General features: G+C 50.5%; 1 protein-coding gene across 1 annotated transcript; it reads right to left on the bottom strand.

Moving 5' to 3' along the window:
• Nucleotides 1–73: 73 nt before the first annotated feature.
• Nucleotides 74–23487, bottom strand: LOC119956935 (sperm axonemal maintenance protein CFAP97D1-like). The gene is made up of 5 exons (XM_038784524.1): nucleotides 23395–23487; nucleotides 14344–14424; nucleotides 8693–8811; nucleotides 3783–3966; nucleotides 74–789 (listed from the first exon to the last, which is right to left on the bottom strand). Exons 1-5 carry the CDS (start codon nucleotides 23485–23487, stop codon nucleotides 676–678), a joined length of 591 nt encoding a protein of 196 aa, XP_038640452.1. The 3' UTR covers nucleotides 74–675.
• Between the last annotated feature and the right edge of the window lie 336 nt (nucleotides 23488–23823).

Here is a 23823-nt window from a genome sequence, read left to right as displayed (position 1 = left end):
ATTTAAGATCCACCATAGAAATGTTACGGTGCAGAATGAAGCCATTCAGCCCATCGGTTCCGCGTCGGCCAAAAAAGGGAAAGAAGAAATTAGCCGCTGATTTGAATCCCATTTTCCCGCACTAGGCCTTGCCGATTACAGCACTTTTTAATTTTGACGGGATGTGAGCATCGTTGGCAAGGCCAGCATTTATTGCCCATCCCTAATTGCCCTCAAGGTGGTGGTCAGCCACGTTCTTGAACCGCTGCAGTCCCTGAGGTGTGGGTACACCCACTGTGCTGTGAGGGAGGGAGCTCCAGGATTTTGAGCCAGCGACAGTGAAGGGACAGCCGATATATTTCCACGTCAGGACGGTGGGTGGCTTCAGACGCAGGTCCAGGCACGGTTTGATGGAGCATTTCAACCTCAACCACCACCGTCAGCAGCAAATGCCAGACGCTCAGCACCCTCTGGCCGAAAACATTTAAAAGGGACCTGGATGCGGACTTGGAAGTGCCGTAACCCGTAAGGCTACAGACCAAGAGCGGGAAATTGGGATTAGGCTCCAAGGTAACTTGTAGGCTGGGAGAGACCCGAGGGGCCGAATGGCCCTTTTCCGTGAGATGACTTTCTCTGATTTCTGCGGGTGAAATGCGGAATTGGGGTACTTGGATGGAGAAAGAGGTTCTTCTGTAGTCACTCTGTTTGTTGACCCCTCTGCTCACTGCTGCAATCTTCTCTCTCCTTGGGCCTGGTTTGTGGTTTCCTCGGACCCCCGGCCTCTCTTCTGCAGACTTTCTCCTTACGTTTCTGCGCAAAATAGCAGAGATTTATTTTTTATCATACAAATTCATCCCAAATCTATTTGCAAGTGTATTGGGCGGGATTCTCCGCCATTGGCGCCGGCGCGATCGGTGCGGCGAGCAGCCCCCCCCCCCTCCCCCCTGCTGATTCTCCGCGCACGTTGGGCCGCGTCGCCGCCGAGTCTGGTCGTTGCCATTCACGTGTGGTCCGACCCGGCGGGAACTCGCCGTTCATCCTGCGGGGGGCTGGCCTGGTGGGGGGGGATCCGAACCTGGGGGGGTTGGGGGGGCTGCCTCCACCGTAGCCTGGTCCGCGATCAGGGTCTACCGATCGGCGGGCTGGCTTCTCCTGGTGGGGGCATGTGTTCCTCCGCGCCGGGCCTCTGTCGCTCTCCGCCATGTTGCAGGCACTCACACAGGGACATTTTCTGAAGAGATGAAGTGAACTTGCAGGGGCCTCAATCTGCCTGGAATTTGGATGCAGTGAGGGTATCAAGGTCCTGTCTGGCCCAGCACCCATTGTCCTTGCCCCCCCCCCCCCCCCCCCCCCCCCCCCACTGCCTTGGGTGACCTTCGACCCAACCTTCTTCGCACTTGGCCAACTATCGTTCATTTCTAGAGCTCTTCCCCCCGCAGATCAGACCTCCCCCCCCCCCCCCTCACCCCCGCAGACTGGAACAGCTGATCGTTACCTGCCATCCATCATCGTCCGCACTCCGCCTATCATCCCTCACCTGTCCTCTGTTACCTCAGCTCACCATTGACCTTCCCCGTCTAACCCTTGATCCCCCCCCCACAATCACGCTCGGCCTACCGTCTATGGAGGAAAGGAGATGGCCATGGAAATACTGGATGCGTTGCTTGTCATCTCCCAAAGTTCTGTAGATTCTGGAACAGTTCTGGCAGGTTGGAGGGAGGCAAATGTAACCCAGTTATTTAAAAGGGAGGGAGGGAGAAACTGGGAAGAGCAGACCGGTTAGCCGAACATCAGGAGAAGGGAAAATCCGAAAGGATGTGATAACAGGGCATTAGAAAATATCAATAGGTTTAGTCAAAGTCAACATGTCTCACCAACTTGATAGAGTTTTTCAAAGAGGTCACAAAGATGATTGATGCAGGTAGGGCAGTGGATGTTTTCCAAATGGACTTCAGTAAGGCCTTTGACAAGGTCCCTCACGGTAGACTGGTACAAAAGGTGAAGTCACATGGGATCAGGGGTGAGCTGGCAAGATGGATACAGAACTGGCTAGGTCATAGAAGGCAGAGAGTAGCAATGGAAGGGTGCTTTTCTGATTGTGGGCTGTCACTAGTGGCGTTCCGCAGGGATCAGTGCTGGGACCTTCGCTGTTCGTAGTATATATAAATGATTTGGAGGAAAATGTAAACGGTTTGATTAGTAAGTTTGCAGACGACACAAAGGTTGGTGGAATTGTGGATAGCGATGAGGACTGTCAGAGGATACAGCAGGATTTAGATTGTTTGGAGACTTGGGCGGAGAGATGGCAGATGGAGTTTAATCCGGACAAATGTGAGGTGATGCATTTTGGAAGGTCTAATGCAGGTAGGGAATATACAGTGAATGGTAGAACCCTCAAGAGTATTGACAGTCAGAGATCTAGATGTACAGGTCCACAGGTCACTGAAAGGGGCAACACAGGTGGAGAAGGTAGTCAAGAAGGCATACGAAATGCTTGCCTTCATTGGCCGGGACATTGAGTATAAGAATTGGCAAGTAATTTTGCAGCTGTATAGAACCTTAGTTAGGCCACACTTAGAGTATAGTGTTCAATTATGGACGCCACACTACCAGAAGGATGTGGAGGCTCTGGAGAGGGTACAGAAGAGATTTGCCAGGATGTTGCCTGGTATGGAGGGCATTAGCTATGAGGAGTGGTTGAATAAACTCGGTTTGTTCTCACTGGAACAACGGAGATTGAGGGGCGACCTGATAGAGGTCTACAAAATTATGAGGGGCATAGACAGAGTGGATAGTCAGAGTCTTTTTCCCAGGGTAGAAGGGGTCAATTACTTAGGGGGCATAGGTTTAAGGTGCGAGGGGCAAGGTTTAGAGGAGATGTACGAGGCAAGTTTTTTACACAGAGGGTAGTGGGTGCCTGGAACTCGCTGCCGGAGGAGGTGGTGGAAGCAGGGACGATAGTGACATTTAAGGGGCATCTTGACAAATACATGAAGAGGATGGGAATAGAGGGATTCGGACCCAGGAAGTGTAGAAGATTTTAGTTTAGACGGGCAGCATGGTCGGCACAGGCTTGGAGGGCCGAAAGGCCTGTTCCTGCGCTGTACTTTTCTTTGTTCTTTGAATTTCTGAGTGAGAAAACATGCTTGACAAACCTACTGGAGTTTTGAGGACGTAACTAGTGAAATAGATAAGGGAGAACCAGTAAATATGGTGTATTTGGATTTTCAGAAAGCTTTTGATAAAGTCCCACGTCAGTGGTTATGTGCAAAATTAAAGCACATGCGATAGGGGGTAATATACTGGCATGGATTGAGGCAGGCAACAGAGTCGGAATAAATGGGTCTTTTTCAAAGTGGCAGGCAGTGACTACAGGGGTGCCGCAGGGATCAGTACTTAATAATAATAATCTTTATTGTCACAAATAGGCTTACATTAACACTGCAATTAAGTTACTGTGAAAATCCCCTCGTCGCCACATTCCGGCGTCTGTTCGGGTACACAGAGGGTCTTCTGCTTCGGCGATCACTCACGAACGAGTAGGATTGCCCACCTCAGAAACTCTGTGTTAATGGTCACGGGTTCTGTGGGTTCATGCCAGCCTGATGAGCATGACGTGGATAAGCGTGTAGTTATCCAGTGCGGATAGAGAACGGGATGGCAGAGTATTATTTAAATGGTGAGAGATTGGGAAATGTTGACATCCCACCTATACTCATCGAGCTTCCCCTTCATGACACCAACTCGCCTCAGCCGCCCCACCTGGCAGCGTCTTTCACTCTCTAACCCAGTGCGTTTCTTACCCGCTCGGTTTTCATGCCCCGGGGGTAACGTGCGATATCCTTTTGCACTCTCTCCACTTTCTCCCACTCCTGTCTCAGTCTGTTGCGATTGTATTCCGATTCGCAGTTCACGATGCGGTGCAGAATGGCCTGGTTGGCCTGTGCTATCTCCATGTGTTCCCTGTGGCGTTTCTCTGCGTTCAGACTGTGTGATAGGACACCAGAGTACCTCAGTAACGGAAGGACATCAAAACGACAGAAGGTGATATAAAGATGTAACAAGAAGGTAGCAACACACATCCCAGAATGTTGTCATCTCGCCCCCCTCCAAAATCCCACAGAAAATAATAATAATAATCTTTATTATTGTCACAAGTAGGCTCACATTAACACTGCGATGAAGGGGCGGCATGTGGTTCCAATCCCGGCCCTGGGTCGCTGTCCGTGTGGAGTTTGCACATTCTCCCCGTGTCTGCGTGGGTCTCACCCCCACAACCCAAAGATGTGCAGGTGAGGTAGATTGGCCACGCTAAATTGCCCCTTAATTGGGAAAAAAAAAATCGGCTACTCTAAATTTATTAAAAAAGAGAAAAAAAAACACTGCAATGAAGTCACTGTGAGAATCCCCTCGTCGCCACACTCCGGCGCCTGTTCGGGTACACAGAGGGAGAATTCAGAATGCCCAATCCAACTAACCTGCACGTCTGTTGGGACTTGTGGGAGGAAACCGGAGCGCCCGGAGGAAACCCACGCAGACACGGGGAGAACGTGCAGACTCCACACAGACAATGACCTAAGCGGGAATCGAACCTGGGGCCCTGACATTGTGAAGCAACAGTGCTAACCACTAAGGCTATCGTGCCGCCCCTAAAGCAGAATATTATTTAATTGGAGAGACCATAGAATACTACAGTACAGAGGAATCGGGAGTGCCCTTGCAAGCAGGTAGAGAAAGTCATTAAGAAGGACTTAAATGGTTGGCCTTTATTGCAAGGGATTTTGGAATATAAAATAATGTAGATTGTTATAACTGTGGAGGGTATTGGTGAGACCTCACCTGGAGTACTGTGCACTATTTTAGTCTCCTTTTTTAAAGAGAAAGTGGGGCAGCACGGTAGCATGGTGGTTAGCATAAATGCTTCACAGCTCCAGGGTCCCAGGTTCGATTCCCGGCTGGGTCACTGTCTGTGCGGAGTCTGCACGTCCTCCCCGTGTGTGCGTGGGTTTCCTCCGGGTGCTCCGGTTTCCTCCCACAGTCCAAAGATGTGCGGGGTTAGGTGGATTGGCCGTGCTAAATTGCCCCTTAGTGTCCTTAAAAGTAAGGTTAAGGGGGGAGGGTTGTTGGGTTACGGGTATAGGGTGGATACGTGGGTTTGAGTGGGGTGATCATTGCTCGGCACAACATTGAGGGCCGAAGGGCCTGTTCTGTGCTGTACTGTTCTATGTCTATGTTCTATGTTCATCAGGCTGATTTCTGGGATGAAGGGATTGTGAGGAAAGGTTGAACCTATACTCATTGGAGTTTCGAAGAATGAGAGGTGATCTTCACTGAAGCATAAAATATCCTGCGAGGGCTTGGCAGGGTGGATACGGAGAGGGTGACTTCCCCACATGGGGGAATATAGAACTTGGTGATGCCATTTAGAATTAGGAGTATCCCGCTTAAGATGGAAACAAGGAGGAATTTCTTCCCTCCGAGGGTCATGAGTCTTGGAAAGGTCTTCCACAGAGAGGCTGGGTCGTTGGATCAGTTGGACAGATTTGTGATTGACAATGAGGCGTAGGAGGGCAGGCAGGAAAGTGGGACTAATGCCGAAAGGAGATCAGCCATGGTCTTATTGAAAGGCAGAGCAGGCTTGATGGGCCGAATGGCCTGCACCTGCTTCTAACGCTTCCCGCCACTGCTGGTTTTTTACCAAAGATTTCTCTGTGATAATTTGAAGCAATGTGGGTACAGAGTTTTCCAGTTGATCATGGCCTATCCATCTCACCTGCGCATCTTTGGACTGTGGGAGGAAACCGGAGCACCCGGAGGAAACCCACGCAGACAGGGGAAGGCATTTTACCAAAGGTGAGGGATGCCTTTGCTCTGTGGCGAGACTGCCCAAGCATTCCCTGGCAGCCTGGCTGTGAGCCTAGTGGGGTGGTGGATCCTCCAGTTTGAGCTGCCGTAGCTTGAAAACCACTCCCACCTCTTCTTGATCGCCCTCACTGGCTGTGGCCCCTCTTGCCTCCCACCCTGGCCTCCATCAATGCTCCTTGTGGGGACTGGCTGCAGTTCCAGCAGTGGCCACTGGTCCCAGTGGCGCTATGGGGTCAGAAAAGCTTCTGATTGGCTGCTGCTCTTGGAGGCGAGCCACCTTGCCTCAAAGGGGGCAGAAGCCACGACGTCAGCCAACTAATTGCCTGAGCAACGTAAAATAGAGTCACGAATTCCAGGGGTTGAGGTGACCCCAACTTTCCAGCTGGTGGGTGGCGCCACCACCTGGCCCCAGGACGCATTTCACAAAGGGTCCAATGTTGCTATAGCAACAGCTCAAACCTGCCACCTCCACCACCCAGAACAACAGGGGAAAAAAGTGCCGTGAAACGTTGTCCCTGCCCAGGTTCCCTGTCAATTCACACACTATCCTGATTTGGGACATAGAACATAGAACATAGAACAGTACAGCACAGAACAGGCCCTTCGGCCCTCGATGTTGTGCCGAGCAATGATCACCCTACTCAAACCCACATATCCACCCTATACCCGTAACCCAACAACCCCCCCCTTAACCTTACTTTTTAGGACACTTCGGGCAATTTAGCACGGCCAATCTACCTAACCCGCACATCTTTGGACTGTGGGAGGAAACCGGAGCACCCGGAGGAAACCCACGCACACACGGGGAGGACGTGCAGACTCCACACAGACAGTGACCCAGCCGGGAATCGAACCTGGGACCCTGGAGCTGTGAAGCATTTATGCTAACCACCATGCTGCTGTGCTGCCCCCATATTTCGCATATCCTTCATTATAATCAGAATCTTGGAACTCCACCCCCCTAACAGCACAGTGGCAACATTCCCACCAAATGAATCTCCACGGTTCAAGAAGAGGGCCCACCACTGTCTCAAGGACGACAGCTAAACGGATCCCAGCCAGATGGCGAAGCATAAAAACATTAGCGCAGGGGTGGGATTCGGGGGGGCGGCACGGTAACACAGTGGTTAGCACTGTTGCTTCACAGCTCCAGGGTCTCAGGTTCGATTCCAGGCTCGGGCAACACTCTCTGTGCGGAGTCTGCCCGTGCTCCCCGTGTCTCCGTGTGTTTCCTCCGGGGGCTCCGGTTTCCTCCCACAAGTCCCGAAAGACGTGCTTGTTAGGTAATCTGGACATTCTGAATTCTCCCTCAGCGTACCCGAACAGGTGCTGGAATGTGTCAATGAGCAACGCACAAGGCAAACATGGAATCAGACATTTTCTACCAGCCGTAATGAGAAGGAGAGCTGTATATTGCATTTATATAGCATCATTCATGCAATAAACTGTCCCTAAGTGCTTCACAACCGTTGTCAAACAGAATCGGACACTGAGGCGCATAAGGAAATATTAGGACAAGCTTGGTCACAGGGGTTAGGTTTTGAGCAGTGTCTTACAGCAGGAGAGATAGGTTGAGGGGTGGAGTTTAGGGAGGGGTACGGTACAGCGAAGGCGCAGAGAGAGCTGAAGGCACCACCTGCAGTGATGGAGCGACTAAACTAAGGATGCTGAAGAGACCAGAATTGGCAGGCCACAGAGGGGTAGAGAGGCCGGAGGAGGTTACGGAGATAGGGAGGGAGTGAAGCCACGGAGGGATTTGAATACAAGGGTGAGAATTTTAAAAAGAAGGCGTTGCTTAACAGGGCCCCGTCGTCAGTGAGGGAGGACAGGGCTGATGGGGGAAGGGATCAATAATGGGTTAAGACATGGCAACATGGGCACGGTGGCACAGTTCGCAGAGGGTAGATTGCGGGAAAGAAGAGGCCTTGTGGCACTGTGGGTTATGCCCCTACCTCCGAGCCAGAAGCTCGGGGTTCAAGTCCCACTTCAGGACTTGATGACCATAGAAGGCATGTTCATCCCACGGCCAACAGATTGATTGTCAGCGTGTAAATCCTCCCCAATACACCTGATGGCAGGCAATGGCAGGCCATTACAGCACATTACCAACCATAACCATCGACCAATCAATGGGAGGAAATGGTCACCAAAGCCTTCCTCGGGCACAGTACCTGAAGATGGAGGATGTGGGAGACATCAAGTCTAGATGTAGCATGAGGGATGAGGGTCCCAACTGGTTCAGAGACAAAAATACGGTGGTGGAAATTGTGCAGGTCGGGGCGACATGGTGGCACAGTGGTTAGCACTGCTGCCTCACAGCACCAGAGACCCGGGTTCAATTCCGCCCTGGTGGAGTCTGCACGTTCTCCCCGTGTCTGCGTGGGTTTCCTCCGGGTGCTCCGGTTTCCTCCCCCAGTCCAAAGATGTGCAGGGTAGGTGAATTGGCCAGGCTAAAATTGTCCCTTAGTGCCCAAAGATGGTTCGCTTAGATTAAGGGGTTAACAGGGTAGGGAGGGGGAGTGGGTGGGAGCTCTTTAAGCAAGTCGCTGCAGACTCGATGGGCCAAATGGACTCCTTCTGCGCGACAGGGATTCTATGAGGAAGCTCATATCAGGGTCAAATATAACAAACACAGAGCACCCAATTAGGGGCTGGTTTAGCACATTGGGCTAAACAGCTGGTTTGTAATGTAGAACAAGGCCAGCAGCGCGGGTTCAATTCCCGCACCAGCTTCCCCGAACAGGCGCCGGAATGTGGCGACTCGGGGCTTTTCACAGTAACTTCATTGAAGCCGACTTGTGACAACAAGCGATTATTATTATTATCGGCGTCCTCCGAATTTCCATACCTTTTCGGTGTGTAGTTATTCCAATTCTCCACCCTCCCGTTGGATCTCATGATGTCAGCTAATTTGGAGGAAAGAATCTGATTGTCCCTCATGATGACAGCCAAGCGATCCTCCTGCAGCTGAGGAAAGAAAAGTCAGTCATCAGCGATCGGCGCATTAGCTTTCTCCGCAGACTCTGCGGCTGATTATTGTGGAGCTCACCAGCAGGGGAGCGTAGCCATTCGGCAGTATTAACGCAACAAGACTTTGCTTCTGTGTTTGGATCTTGTTCCCCCCCCCTCCCCCCTCCCCCCCGCCCCACCCCGTTCTAGTCTCCCGCCTATTGACCACTTTTTTAAAATCCTACGGCCTCCACTGGTTCAAGATGGCAGCTTCTCAAGGGCAATTAGGGATGGGCAATAAACCTATCCAGCAGTGCTCATGAAAGAACACAAAGAAAAATTATTTTGCGGGATGCAGTCGTCGCCGGCTGGGCCAGCATTTATTGCCCATCCTGAATTACCGTTGAACTTAGCCATTAACTGGGCCATTTCAGATGGCGGCAGTTAGGGGTCAACCACATTGCTGTGGGTCTGGAGTCACGTGTAGGCCGGACCGGGTAAGGACGGCAGATTTCCTTCCCAAATGGGTTTTCAATGGCTTTTTAATGACAATCGATGGTCATTGAGGTTGGGGGCTGGTTAGAGTGTGCTGGAGAATGATGCCAATGGCACGTGGGCTCAATCGCTGTGCCAGCTGCCGCTTTTCATGGAGGCCTGCATCCTTGCAATGCCCAACGCTTGTGGAGTGATGTCCCTCCAGCTATAAATAATCCGTTGCCTCGCTCTAATGGAGGGGAGATGTCTGTGGTCCTTTCAGACTATTACTGAGAGTCGCTTTGCAATTCCGGATTGTTTTATGAATTGGTTTGGAATTCCACCACGATGGGATTTGTACCTCTGTCCCCAGAGCCTTTTCCAGGGCTTCTGATATTCCCGTTACAGCACCATCTCCCCGTCGAGATCAACTGGACACACAAGACGCCAATATCTGGCTTCTCTTCACTGGGCACAGCAGCTCAACGTGTCGGGCACTGTGGATGTGCTCCAAGGGGGCGCCAGTGAGATACTTTACTGTCCTGTATATAATGAACACGCCAAGGGGGCAGCACGGTGGCACAGTGGTTACCACTGCTGCCTCACGGCGCCGAGTTGCCGGGGTTTGATCCCGGTCCTGAGTCACTGTTGCTATGGGCCAGGGTTTAGAGAACCCCAAAGTGTATCACGGAGTTCACCTGACCCACACCTTTTAATAGATTGTGGTATGGGGAGCACACGGCCCACTCTACAGGTGTGGTACAGCAGAAATGGAAATGTATTTTTTAAAAGCAAAACAATGTTTATTCTATGAACTCAAGTTAACCTTTTAAAACATACAGTGAACAGCTTAGCAACCATTAATTCAAATACAACCCCCAAAGAATACGACACTAAGTAATCCTTGATAATTTCCCAAACAACATCCAGAAGACAGAAGAAACACCTTTCAACAGAAGCACATCAGGTTTACATTCACTACTGAGAACATTTTATAATTCTGAATTCACCAAATGATCAAGAGATAGTCTTTTGATGGCAGAGAGAACAGCAGTACGCCTGCTTGGTCTGGCTTCAGCTCCAACACTGAAAACTAAACTAAACACCCGGCAGCAAAACAGCCTAAAACAAAAGTAAAAAGCTGACAGACAGCCCAGCTCCACCCACTCTCTGACATCACTGCAGTAGTAAACACCCATTTCTTAAAGGTACTCTCACATGACACTGTTCGTGTGGAGTTTGCACATTCTCCCCGTGTTTGCGTGGGTTTCACCCTCACAACCCAAAGATGTGCAGGGCAGGTGGAGTGGCCACGCTAAATTGCTCCTTAATTGGAAAGAAATTGGGGACTCTAAATTTAAAAAAATATATGTCACGATAACGTCGAGACCTTGATTGTGTCAACCACAGTATTCGCAATCACAACCTCAGAAAAAAAGTGCCTGAGTTTCTAACTGGTCCCCTCTGTCCTGCAATGCGAAAACCTAACCCAGGGGTGGGCAAACTTTTCCGTGCAAGGGCCACATTCAGAAATTCACAATTTTAAAGGGCCGCATAGTATATTAATTAATAGTCCCGGTTGTAACCAATTAGTGTGCGGCATATACCTCAGCGCTTCCCCCGGCGGCATCCGGCCTTTAGCCCTCTTTTTCTCTACTTTTCAAAAATGGCGCTTCACCCGGTTATTATTCTGGGCGCCTCATATAGAACATAGAACAGTACAGCACAGAACAGGCCCTCGATGTTGTGCCGAGCAATGATCACCCTACTCAAGTCAACGTATCCACCCTATACCAGTAACCCAACAGCTTTTTTTTAATGACTTGATCTTGGTGGGCCGCATAGTTTGCCCACCCCCGACCTAACAGATCACAGGGATTGCTTAGCTGACCAATGCAGCGAGGGCTTGTGTCACACAACAACAACTCGCCTTAATGTAACGCCTTTAAGATAGTAAAAATGCGCTCAGAGCAGGAAAATCAAACAAAGCAAGACTCTGGGCCACATTAGGAGCTAGTTGGGCAGAGGGGGGCGGGGGGGGGGGGGGGGGGGGATGTGAGGAGGGCAGAGATCCTGGAGAGTTGCAGGGCCAAAGGGGATCACAGCAATAGGGAGGGCTGAGGTCGGTGGGGAGGTGGGGGGGGGTGAACTGCAAGTAAGGATGGGGAATTTGACATCGAGGGGTCAGGGCTGTACAGGAACAATGTTCTCTGCTGGCATCATTCATCTCAGACAGGATAACAAACTGAAATAGACTGCGGTAGATTAGCGAAGGCAAAGCTGCCGTCAGTCTGGAACTCCACTTGATGGCAGCACAGGTTGTGAACTGAAGGCTGTGAGGTTACAGCACCAGATCCAGACTGGGAGTGTGCCTGAATCTGCTGCACACGGGGAGAGAAAAGCCTTTCTAAATAACTTGAGGAGCCTCGGTGACATTTGGAAATGGTACTGGAGCTGGGGTGTGGTAATGTCGTGGTTGTTTTACGGGGCTGGTCATGCAGAGAATATGGGCGGATCTTTACAGTCCCCACAAGCTGATTTGATGGCGGGAGGTGGGGGGTTGGCGAAGGGGTTGCCATGGGGAGGCGGTGTCAGGCTTGTACAATGCAATGCACGGCCAGACAGCCTGCTCCCTGCCCCCACCCCATTTTACAGGGGGTTCCCATTGAATTCACCCTTCGCCGCTAGGAAACCCACGGAGGAAATGTACCAATGGCAGATGCAGTATAATCTGGATAAGTGTGGGGTCATTCATTTTGGAAGCAAAAACAGGAAGGCAGATTACTACCTGAACGGTTGTAAAGTGGGAGAGGGGAGTGTGCAGCGGGACCTGGGTGTCCTTGTGCACCAGTCGCTGAAGGTAAGCATGCAGGTGCAGCAGGCAGTAAAGAAGGCTAATGGTATGTTGGCCTTCATTGCGAGAGGTTTCCAGTTAGAAGCAGGGATGTGTTGTTGCAATTGTACAGGGCCTTGGTGAGGCCACATTTGGAGTATTGTGTGCAATTTTGGTCTCCTTCTCTGAGGAAGGATGTTCTTGCTCTTGAGGGAGTGCAGCGAAGGTTTACCAGACTGATTCCAGGGATGGCGGGACTGTCATGTGAGGAGAGGTTGACTAGGTTGGGATTGTTCTCGCTGGAGTTCAGAAGAATGTGAGGGGATCTAATAAAGACTTATAACATTCAAATAGGACTAGACAGAGTAGATGCAGGGAAGATGTTACCCATGATGGGTGTGTCCAGAACCAGGAGTCACAGCCTGAGGATTCAGGGTGAACCATTTCGGACAGATTTAAGGAGACATTTCTTCACACAAAGAGTGGTGGGCCTGTGGAATTCATTACCACAGGAAGTAGTTGATGCTAAAACATTGAATATATTCAAGAGTTGGCTGGATATAGCACTTGGGGAAAATGGGATCAAAGGCTATGGGGAGAAAGCAGGATTAGGCTATTGAGTTGGATGATCAGTCATGCTCATGATGAATGGTGGAGCAGGCTCAAAGCGTATTCTATGTATCTATGTATGTATGTATCAGTAAAACCGGCCATGATTTCCTTCAGTGGGGCCTCCTTGATCTCGACCACTATTTTACCCACAGCAAGGAGGCTCATGCCAGGTGGGTAGCCTGGCAGCCTTTACTGGGCAAGCTGATGTCTGCCAGAGGCACACCCGCCCCCAGAAGGGAAAAAAAATAGTCAAACTTGGGAAACATCTGCTATTGGTCTGAACTGGAGTTCCGGTTCAGACCAATAGAAAGACTAGTTCAGACCAGTACCAGCTTCCCAAGTTTCATTGCTTTTCTTCTGGGAAGGTCTCAGCACCCTTCAACCCTCCACCCCGGCCCCTCAAACCTGCAGCAGCCCCCCCTCCTCCCCTCCCCGTTCCCACCTCCCTCACTGCTACCTTCCAGCCAGAACCCTCCAACATCCCAGACTTACCTGAAGTTTAGCTCCTCTCCAGGGACTGGTTGTAGCGTCAGCAATGGCCCCTGCTCGATCCTACAGTGCAGAAGGAGGCCATTTGGCCCCTCGAGTCTGTACTGACCCTCTGAAAGAGCACCCTGCCCAGACCCACTCTCCCGCCTTATCCCCGTGTTATAACCTGCCCAGATCCTATTGGCCGGGGACAATTGGTTACCCCATGTTCCTTGGGGAATACGAGCTCCCCCAATGATGGAGGAGGGCAATCATTCCTGGTGCAAGTGTATAAATAGAGCTGGCCAGTGTGGTCCCGGCTAGAGAGGGAACCAGTATTGAACTGCTGGCATTTTGAACATATTGTTGTAAAGAAAGTTACTTTCTCTTTGAGTCTTCACACTTGTGCTGAATTCTTCATGGCTCTCACAAAACCCCGTAACCTCATAACCCCCACCTAACCTGCACATCTTTGGACGTGTGGGAGGAAAGCAGAGCACCCGGAGGAAACCCACGCAGACACGGGGAGAACGTGTAGGCTCCATACAGAGTGACCCAAGGCCGGAATTGGGGGAAATTTGTTAAAGCTGGTTTCAGTACTAGTGACCATGCTGTTTCATGGTCTGTCCTGCCCCATTCCGGAACTGTGACTCACTTCAGGGCCAACGGGACTAATATCCCCTCAGAAAGTAGCCTTGTGAGTCACTCAGTTTTGTCAAAGCTCAGATCGACTGGAGATGGGGCAGCAGGGTAGCATGGTGGTTAGCATAAATGCTTCACAGCTCCAGGGTCCCAGGTTCGATTCCCGGCTGGGTCACTGTCTGTGTGGAGTCTGCACGTCCTCCCCCTGTGTGCGTGGGTTTCCTCCGGGTGCTCCGGTTTCCTCCCACAGTCCAAAGATGTGCGGGTTAGGTGGATTGGCCATGCTAAAATTGCCCGTAGTGTCCTAATAAAAGTAAGGTTAAGGGGGGGGTTGTTGGGTTACGGGTATAGGGTGGATACGTGGGTTTGAGTAGGGTGATCATTGCTCGGCACAACATTAAGGGCCGAAGGGACTGTTCTGTGCTGTACTGTTCTATGTTCTATGGGACAATGAAACGTCACTTGACAGTGACCCTCCCAACCTCAAACAGAATTTTAAAAAAGGTGGTGCATACTTATACCTGTAGTTTCTTCAGCTTGACCTGAAGATGTGCAGGGGTCGGAGGTCCCTTCGTATCTACAACCGCAATGGCCTTTTGCACCTAAGAACAAAGAACAAAGAAAATTACAGCACAGGAACAGGCCCTTCAGCCCTCCCAGTCTGCGCCGATCCAGATCCTTTATCTAAACCTGTCGCCTATTTTCCAAGGATCTACTTCCCTCTGTTCCCCGCCCGTTCATATATCTGTCTAGATGCATCTTAAATGATGCTATCGTGCCCGCCTCTACCACCTCCGCTGGCAAAGTGTTCCAGGCACCCACCACCATCTGAGGTTGGATAATTAAACTTTCAAACGTGTTGGAAAGAAAGGCTTCACATACAGCTTTGGCACGAATATGGCTTGAATTCCAACACTGAATCTGTATGAATGGATGGTTACACCTGAACTATTCCAACACCAGAGGCATTAACCCTTTACCGTCCTCCACAATTGAGATCCGTTGCCTCTTCCAACCATTTTTAATTTGTAATTTATTAAAAATAAATTTAGAATACCCAATTCATTTTTTTCCCAATTAAGGGGCAATTTAGCGTGGCCAATTCACCTACTCTGCACATCTTTGGGTTGTGGGGGCGAAACCCACGCAGACACGGGGAGAATGTGCAAACTCCAGACGGACAGTGACCCAGAGCCGGGATCGAACCTGGGACCTCGGAGCCGTGAGGCTGCAGCGCTAACCCACTGCACCACCGTGCTGCCCTTTTAACTTGTAATTTAAAGGACAGGCACTGTCATTGCTCAGAGGAGCAGCAAGAGACTCTGTAACGACTAGCGCCAGCAACAGTAGAAAATAATTTTCCTCTTAACCTGCCGGCCAGCAAATGTTTGAGATGCTGCAGCCTGAGATCACAGCCTGTTGATGCCAGCGTCCATGGGTATTTGTTTAAATAGTAATTTGGTGGCACTTGGATGAAAAAAGACATGGTGTCAAAGTTTTTCATTTTGCACTCATCAGGACCATTGGTAAGAATACCAACAGTAAAGAGAACAACAATTTATACTGCTTGAGAACAGAGTGCTGATTGGTTGGCAAGTGGACTTTGATTGGTACAGACGTTGTCATGATGAATGCGGCGGGAAACAGTTAATTGCCAATCTTTTATTCAAATTTAAACCTAGCAGTCAACTCCGATTGGTCATGGCATTTCGATGTGGAATGAACCAGGGAATCTCAGGGCCGGTATGATGCCAGGAATCTAGGCTGTAATTCCCAATAAATGCCGATGGATTGCATCAAACAGCACTGCTTGTCATGGGCAAAGTACTCACCGTTCCCAACCAGCCCCCGCATACAGAACAATCCTGATTGTGCTGGTAACAACACTGAAAACCAATTGAAGATTATCGGTTGGGGTCGCGCTCTGTCTCACTTACACATGCTGGAAGCCACAGGCATTCAAACACACAGGGCCACCGGAAGGTGCTGGTGGAACCGGAGCTGGGTCTGAAAGGACGATGGAAATAGCCTTAATCCAGGGAGGGGGCTGAGGAAGGCGCCCAGGAACAGAAGGAACTGCCCAAAGTTGCCATTTATTTAGATGATGTCCTGATTGCCGGTTCCACGGAAGAGGAACGTTCAGCCAACCTGGAAGAAGTGCTAAAAAGATTCTCGAATGGTGACGTGCACTTGAAAGGGGAAAAGTGTGCATTCCAAGCCGACGAGGCGACCTATTTAGGCTGCAGGGTTGACGCAAAAGGGTTGCACTCGGTCCTCGCCTGCGACTCGTCGCCACATAGCCCATCACAGAAACAGAAAATGCTGGACCATCTCAGCAGGCCTGGCATCATCTGTGGAGAGACAGAGAGCGAGAGAGAGGCTGGAGCTAACACAAAGTCATCCAGACTCGAAAAACCAACTCCCTTCTCCCTCCCTTAATTGAGTGGCGTAGTGGTATTGTCACTGGACTAGGAATGCAGAGGCCCAGGGCAATGCTCTGGGGTCCCTGGTTCGAATCCCGCCGGGGCAGAGGGTGAAATTTAAATTCAATTAAAATCTGGAATTAAAAGTCTAACGATGACCATGAAGCTATCGCCGATTGTCGTAAAAACCCACCTGGTTCACTAACGCCCATACCTGGTCTGGCATCCAGAGCCACAGAAATGTGGTTGACTCTTTATTAAGGGAGATGTGCGTGGAGAGTTTTTTACGCAGAGGGTGGTGGGTGTCTGGAACGCTTTACCAGCGGAGGTGGTAGAGGCGGGCACGATAGCATCATTTAAGATGCATGTGGACAGATACATGAACGGGCGGGAACAGAGGGAAGTAGACCTTGGAAAATAGGCAACAGGTTTAGATAAAGGATCTGGATCGGCGCAGGCTGGGAGGGCCGAAGGCCTGTTCCTGTGCTGTAATTTTCTTTGTTCTTTGTTCTTTGTTCCACAGACACTGCTGTGATCGTCCAGCATTTTCTGTTTCAGATTCCAGCATCCACAGTCATTTGGCATTTGTTAATGTCCTTTTCTATATCTATATATCTGTATGAGTCTCCTTTCTAACTCATGTCTCTATCTCTGTGTGTGACAGTTCTGTCTGTCTCTCATTAAGGGTGTATTGTTCCTTTGGCGTATGAGTGCAGTATTTTTTCTGTTAATGGTGATGTTACAGCTTACTCAGGGAGTCCAAGTCGCCGCGGCAACATACATTTTGACAGGGCTCTCAACCGTATACGACACATATCCCACACAGCTGCCCTCATCTATTTCCCTCCCTCCCAGACCCACCATCCCCTTTTCCTATTTTTACGTCCCATCAAAGGTCCCTTTACCCCCTCCCTCCTCACTGTTCGCACTGTCCATGGGCCCAAACATCCCTTTCAGGCCAAGCAGCGTTTCGCCAGCACCTCCCTCAATTTGGTCTGCTCTATCTATTCACAGCCCTCGAAGGGGTCTCCTCAACATGGAGGAGGCTGAAGGCAGACAGGCGACTGCGTTGCGGAACACCTTCGCTCTGTCCACAAGCACGAGTCTAATCTTCCAGTCGCTTGTCATCTTAACTCAGCACCTCCTTCCCGAGCCCACATGTCCATCCTCAGCCTGCTGCAGTGCCCCAGTGAAACAAACTGGAGGTACAACACTTCATCTTCTGAGTAGACATGTTACAGACATCTAGACACAGCATTGAGTTTAACAACCTTTGACTGGAAATTTTCCTCTCCATCGTAACCAGTTGTTTTTCAGCTCCCTGACCACAATACAGCCCCCATCCTCCAGCACTAGGCCACCTCTCCCTTACTGCTCAGTTGCTCCCATTAACAACATTCTGCTAACTCATTTGCACGCTTCATCCCTTAATAGCAACTATACCATGGGCGGGATTCTCTAAAAATGGGGTTATATCCCCACGCCGGTGTGAAAACCGGTGCCAACACCGACTCCGGTGTCTGATGTGTTCGGCAGGTTGGTTCAATGTGGACTGCACTCGATGCAGTGAAGCTAGAAACAGACGTCTAACACTGGAGAAGATCCAACACTGTTTTATTTAACTACAGAACTGCTATACTTATTCAGCTGTGGGTCGACACTATACTGATCTGACTGGAGACCTAGTAGTAGCCTGACCAGACTTACTAGCTACCGCATGGTGTTTGCACTGGCTAGCTCGTGGACTCTGACTGTCTCAGTGGCTGGGTCCAGAGAGAGCGGAAAACCTAGAGCCCTCTGGCTTTATAGTGGTCGTGTCCTGTCTGGTGATTGGCTGCACTGTGCTGTGTGCTTACTGGTCATCCTGTGTGTCAATCACTGCCTGTCTGCACCTCATTATATACATGAGTGGATATTATGACAGTGTCAACGGCCCCCGAAGGTGAGGAATTCTCACCTTTCTCGGGGGCTAGGTTGCCGCCGGGGTCGTCCCCGCAGCTCCAGTCGGCGGGGAACGGCCTGCGTGAGTTCGTGCATGCGCGGAATGGCCGGCGTATTCCCGCGCATGCGTGGAACAGCTGCCGTATTTCCCCGCATGCGCGGGGGTTCCATTCTCCATAGCGGCCCTTGGCCAATATGACGGACTCCTACGGGGCCCTGGCCCTGATCGCGGGCAATGCCATCGTGGGCCCCCCCCCAGGGTCGGATCCACCCCCCCACCCCCCTCCAGGACGGTCCCCGCACACTCACCTTCCAGGTCCCGCCGTGTGGGAGGTGAGTAATCCACGCCGGCAGGACATGGCCAAACTCGTCGGCCACTCGGCCCATCGGGGCACGGAGAATCGCCGGGGGGGGGGGCCCTGCCAACGGCCCCTGACCCGCGTTCCAGCGATCCCGCCGGCGCCCGGAAAACGGTGCCGGAGAATGGGGAAGCCGGCGTCAGGGCGCGATTCTCACGCCCCCACCGGGGATTCAGGCCCACATGCCTCCGTTACCACCGTATCCGCCTGCTCTACTGCCTTAAGGGACCGGTGTACATGCACAGCAAGGTCCCTCTGATCCTCAGTGCTTCCCAGGGTCCTGCCTGTTCATCATGTATTTCCCTGTCTTGTTTGTCCTTCCCAAGTGCATCACCTCACGCCTATTTGTTTTTTGTCTTGTCTATAATTTAGAGTAGCCAATTATTTTTTCTAATTAAGGGGCAATTTAGCATGGCCAATCCACCTGCACATCTTTGGGTTGTGGGGGCGAAACCCACGCAAACACGGGGAGAACGTGCAAACTCCACATAGACAGTGACCCAGGGCCGGGATCGAACCTGGGCCCTCAGCGCCATGGGCAACAGGGCTAACCACTGCGCCACCGTGCTGCCCACCTCACACTTATTTGGATTGAATTCCATCTGCCACTGATCAGCCAATCTGATCAGCCCGTCTATATCCCCCTGTAATCTAAGGCTATCCTCCACACATTATGAGACCACTCTAATAATTTTCGTATCTTCCACAATCTTACTGATCAACCCTCCTACATTCAGGTCCAAATAATTTATATAAACCACAAACAGTAAGGGCCCCAGCACTGATCCCTGCGGGGCCCCACTGAACACAGGTTTCCAGTCAGAAAAACACCCCTTGACCATCATCCTCTGCTTCCTGCCACCCAGCCACTTCTGGATCCAATTTGCCAAATTCCCTTGGATCCCATGGGCTCTGACTTTTGTTATCAGCCTCCCATCTGGGACCTTATCGAAAGCCTTGTTGAAGTCCAAGTGGATGACGTCAAATGCACTGCCCTCATTTATGCATCTGGTCATCTCTTTGAAAAATTCAAATATGTTGGTCAGACATGATCTCCCCTTAACACAACCATGCTGACTGTTACTGATTAATCCCTGCCTCTCCAAATGCACAGTGAGAAGTCTTACAACACCAGGTTAAATTCCAACAGGTTTGTTTCAATCACTAGCTTTGGGAGCACTGCTCCTTCCTCAGGTGAATAAAGAGGTAGGTTCCAGAATCACATATATAGACAAAGTCAAAGATGCCAGACGATACTTTGAATGCGAGCATTTAATATACAACATAGAACATAGAACAGTACAGCACAGAACAGGCCCTTCGGCCCTCAATGTTGTGCCAAGCCATGATCACCCTACTCAAACCCACGTATCCACCCTATACCCGTAACCCAACAACCCCCCCCTTAACCTTACTTTTATTAGGACACTACGGGCAATTTAGCATGGCCAATCCACCTAACCCGCACATCTTTGGACTGTGGGAGGAAACCGGAGCACCCGGAGGAAACCCACGCACACACGGGGAGGACGTGCAGACTCCGCACAGACAGTGACCCAGCCGGGAATCGAACCTGGGACCCTGGAGCTGTGAAGCATTTATGCTAACCACCATGCTACCCTGCTGCCCCTTTAACAAAAGACATAGGTAATTAATTGCAGGTAATTAAATCTTTACAGATCCAGTGAGAGGGTAATCACAGGTTAAAGAGGTGTGAATTGTCTCAAGCCAGGACAGTTGGTAGGATTTTGCAAGTCCAGGCCAGATGGTGGGTATGAATGTAATGCGACATGAATCCAAGATCCCGGTTGAGGCCGCACTCATGTGTGTGGAACTTGGCTATAAGTTTCTGCTCAGCGATTCTGCGTTGTCGCGCGTCCTGAAGGCCGCCTTGGAGAACGCTTACCCGGAGATCAGAGGCTGAATGCCCTTGACTGCTGAAGTGTTCCCCGACTGGAAGGGAACATTCCTGCCTGGCGATTGTCGCACAATGTCCGTTCATCCGTTGTCGCAGCGTCTGCATGATCTCGCCAATGTACCACGCTTCGGGACATCCTTTCCTGCAGCGTATGAGGTAGACATTGTTGGCCGAGTAGCACGAGTATGTGCCGCGTACCTGGTGGGTGGTGTTCTCACGTGTAATGGTGGTATCCATGTCGATGATCTGGCATGCCTTGCAGAGATTGCCCTGGCAGGGTTGTGTGGTGTCGTGGTCGCTGTTCTGAAGGCTGGGTAATTTGCTGCAAACAATGGTTTGTTTGAGGTTGCGCGGTTGTTTGAAGGCAAATAGTGAGGGTGTGGGGGTGACCTTGGAAAGATGTTCGTCTTCATCGATGACGTGTTGAAGGCGGCGAAGAAGATGTCATAGTTTCTCCGCTCCGGGGAAGTAGTGGACGACGAAGGGTACTCTGTCGGTTGTGTCCCGTGTTTGTCTTCTGAGGAGGTCGGTGCCATTTTTTGTTGTGGCTATCCAAATGCAAATTAATTCTGTCTCTCAGAATTGCTTCCAATAGTTTCCCCACCACTTGAGGTGAGATTGACTGGCCTGTAGTTTCCTGGTTTATCCTTTTCTCCCTTCTTGAATAATGGAACCACATTGACTATCCTCCAGTCCGTCAGCACTTTTCCTGTGGCCAGAGAGGAATTGACAATTATTGCCAGCACCCCTGCTATTTTCTCCCTTGCCTCATTCAACAACCTGGGATACATTTTATCCGACCCTGGAGATTTATCTACTTTTAAGCCTGCCAGATCACTCCAAAACTCCTTTCTATCTGTGTTAATTTATTTAATTTTATCAGTTTTTCTCCCTGATTTCTACACCCACACTGTCCCTCTCACGAGTGAACACTGACACAAAGTATTAATTTAGAACCGTACCTACGTCCTCTGGCTCCACACACAAATTATCACTGTGGTCCGTAATGGGCTCTCCGTTTTCCTTAGTTATCCTTTTACCCTTAATGTACTTGTAAGGATTTTCCTTTATTTTACCTCCCAGTATCCTTGCATGTCCCCTTTTTGCTCTCCTAATTTTCATTTTTAATTCCCTCTTGCACATTCTATACACCTCTAGGCTTCTGCTGTTTTGAGCCCTCGATAGCTGCCATAAGCCTCCCTTTATCCAATGCTGTATATCTCTCGCTATCGAGGGTTCACAGGATTTGTTGGTCCCGCCCTTTTTCCTGATTGGAACATGTTGGCCCCATTTCCATCTTGAATGAGTCCCAGTGTTCTGTCACAGATTTACCTAAAAGTGTCTGCTCCCAGTCCACTCTGGCCAAATCATATCTGATCTTATTAAAATCGGCCTTCCCCCAGTTTAGAACTTTGATCTCAGGCCCATTCTTGTAACTTTCCACAACAATCTCGAATCTAACAGAGTTATGATCGCTGTCTGCAAAATGCTCCCCCATTAATACTTCGACCACTTGTCCGGCTTCGTTACCTAAAATTAAGCCCAGGACTGCCTCTCTCTTCCAGGACCTTCTACGTCCTGGTTTCAAAAGTTCTCCTGGATGCATTGTAAGAATTTCCCGCCCTCTAAACCAGGCATTGTCAAACTTGGGTGTGCGACCCGTGGGTGGGTCGCGGAGCCGTCCGTCGCAGCGCTCCTGATCGCGCAAATCCGCGTGCAGCGGCCGGCTTTTAATTATGCCGGCTGTAAGCGGCCTTCAAAATGGCCAGGAACAGATAAGAGAGAGAAGACAAGGCAGGAGTGTGATGGAATACACTTCATTCGCCTGGATGAGTACAGCTCCAGAAACACTCAAGAAGCTCGACACTGTCCAGGACAAAGCAACCAGACACCCCAACAACTTAAACATTAATACCCTCCATTACCGACCCACAGCAGCAGCCGTGTGTGCCGTCTACAAGATGCAACGCAGCAACTCACCAAGGCTCATTCGGCAGCACCTCCCAAACCCGCGGTCTCTCCTGCCTTGCAGGCGGCAGACACATGGGGACCCGCAAGTCCCCCTCCACACCACGCACCACCCTGACATGGAAAGATATCTCCGCTTCCTCGCTTTCACTGGTTCAAAGTCGCGGAGCTTCCTCTCCGACAGCACTGTGGGTGTACCTACACCTCAGGGACTAGGGCAGTTCAACCAGGTGGGCTCACCTCAAGGGCAGTTGGACAAATGCTGGCCCAGCCAGCGATGGCCACATCCCTGAACGAATAAAAGAATGCAAGAACGTCCAGAGATTTCAGAAACATGACCGGAACAAGGGCGCACAGTGGTTAGCACTGTTGCTTCACAGCTCCAAGGTCCCAGGTTCGATTCCCGGCTTGGGTCACAGTCTGTGCGGAGTCTGCACGTTCTCCCCGTGTCTGCGCGGGTTTCCTCCGGGTGCTCTGGTTTCCTCCCACAAATCCCGAAAGACGTGCTTATTAGGTGAGTTGGACATTCTGAATTCTCCCTCTGTGTACCCGAACAGGCGCCGGAATGTGGCGACTAGGGGCTTTTCACAGTAACGTCATTGCGGCGTTAATGTAAGCCTACTTGTGACAATAATAAATTTATTATCACTCTTTTAAAAAAATTTAAAATGCTCAATTCATTTTTTCCGATTAAAGGGCAATTTAGCGTGGCCAATCCACCTACCCTGCACATCTTTGGGTTGTGGGGGTGAGACCCACACAAACACGGGGAGAATGTGCAAACTCCACACGGACAATGACCCAGAGCCGGGATCGAACCTGGGACCTCGGCGCCGTGAGGCAGCAGTGCTAACCCACTGCGCCACTGTGCTGCCCAGCAACGAGTTATTAACAAAACTTTAAGCTGAAATACATTTTAAATACAGCATTTATATTTTTCTAACGTATTCAACGCCACCTGACCTGTTCCCTGTGCCTCTGGTAGTCATTCTTGTCCCATTTTTGCTGCAGGTACTTGTTGCTGGTTGCCATGATGGGTTGATATGCTCGATGCATTTTCCAAAGTCCTAAGGACCGTGAATGTGATCTTGGAGTATTGAGTTGCTAAATAGATCAGAATTGATGCGCTGTCCAGTGAGTCAGAACTTTACCACACACAGAGATACCTCTCCTGGGTCCTAGTGCCCGGCGGTATCCATTTCAGTTTGCGCGGCAGGGCAAATTTATGTTTTGCCCAGTAAAGAGATGTGGGAATTCCATTAGGAGTGTCAGTGGGAACTGGAATCACCCCAGAGGTTGGAAACAAGTTAATTTAATGCACTCTAAAACGAGCCTTTTTAAAATTATTTCATGGGATGTGGGCGTCGCTGGGCTGGGCCAGCATGGGCAGCA

Source organism: Scyliorhinus canicula, chromosome 24 (assembly GCF_902713615.1).
Source record: "Scyliorhinus canicula chromosome 24, sScyCan1.1, whole genome shotgun sequence".
Lineage (NCBI taxonomy): Eukaryota > Metazoa > Chordata > Chondrichthyes > Carcharhiniformes > Scyliorhinidae > Scyliorhinus > Scyliorhinus canicula.
Note: the sequence above shows the minus strand (reverse complement) of the source record. Positions and strands in the feature narration are given on the sequence as shown.

What these genes read in the sequence shown, in the direction of transcription:
- LOC119956935 (XM_038784524.1), bottom strand. Translation starts at nt 23,487, where the DNA reads ATGCATCGAGCATATCAACCCATCATGGCAACCAGCAACAAGTACCTG. An exon ending in TCAAGCTGAAGAAACTACAG is followed by an intron (nt 8,812 to 14,343) that starts GTATAAGTATGC and finishes TTCTTTCCTCAG; the next exon opens with CTGCAGGAGGATCGCTTGGC. An exon ending in GGGGCATGAAAACCGAGCGG is followed by an intron (nt 790 to 3,782) that starts GTAAGAAACGCA and finishes TATTTTGCGCAG; the next exon opens with AAACGTAAGGAGAAAGTCTG.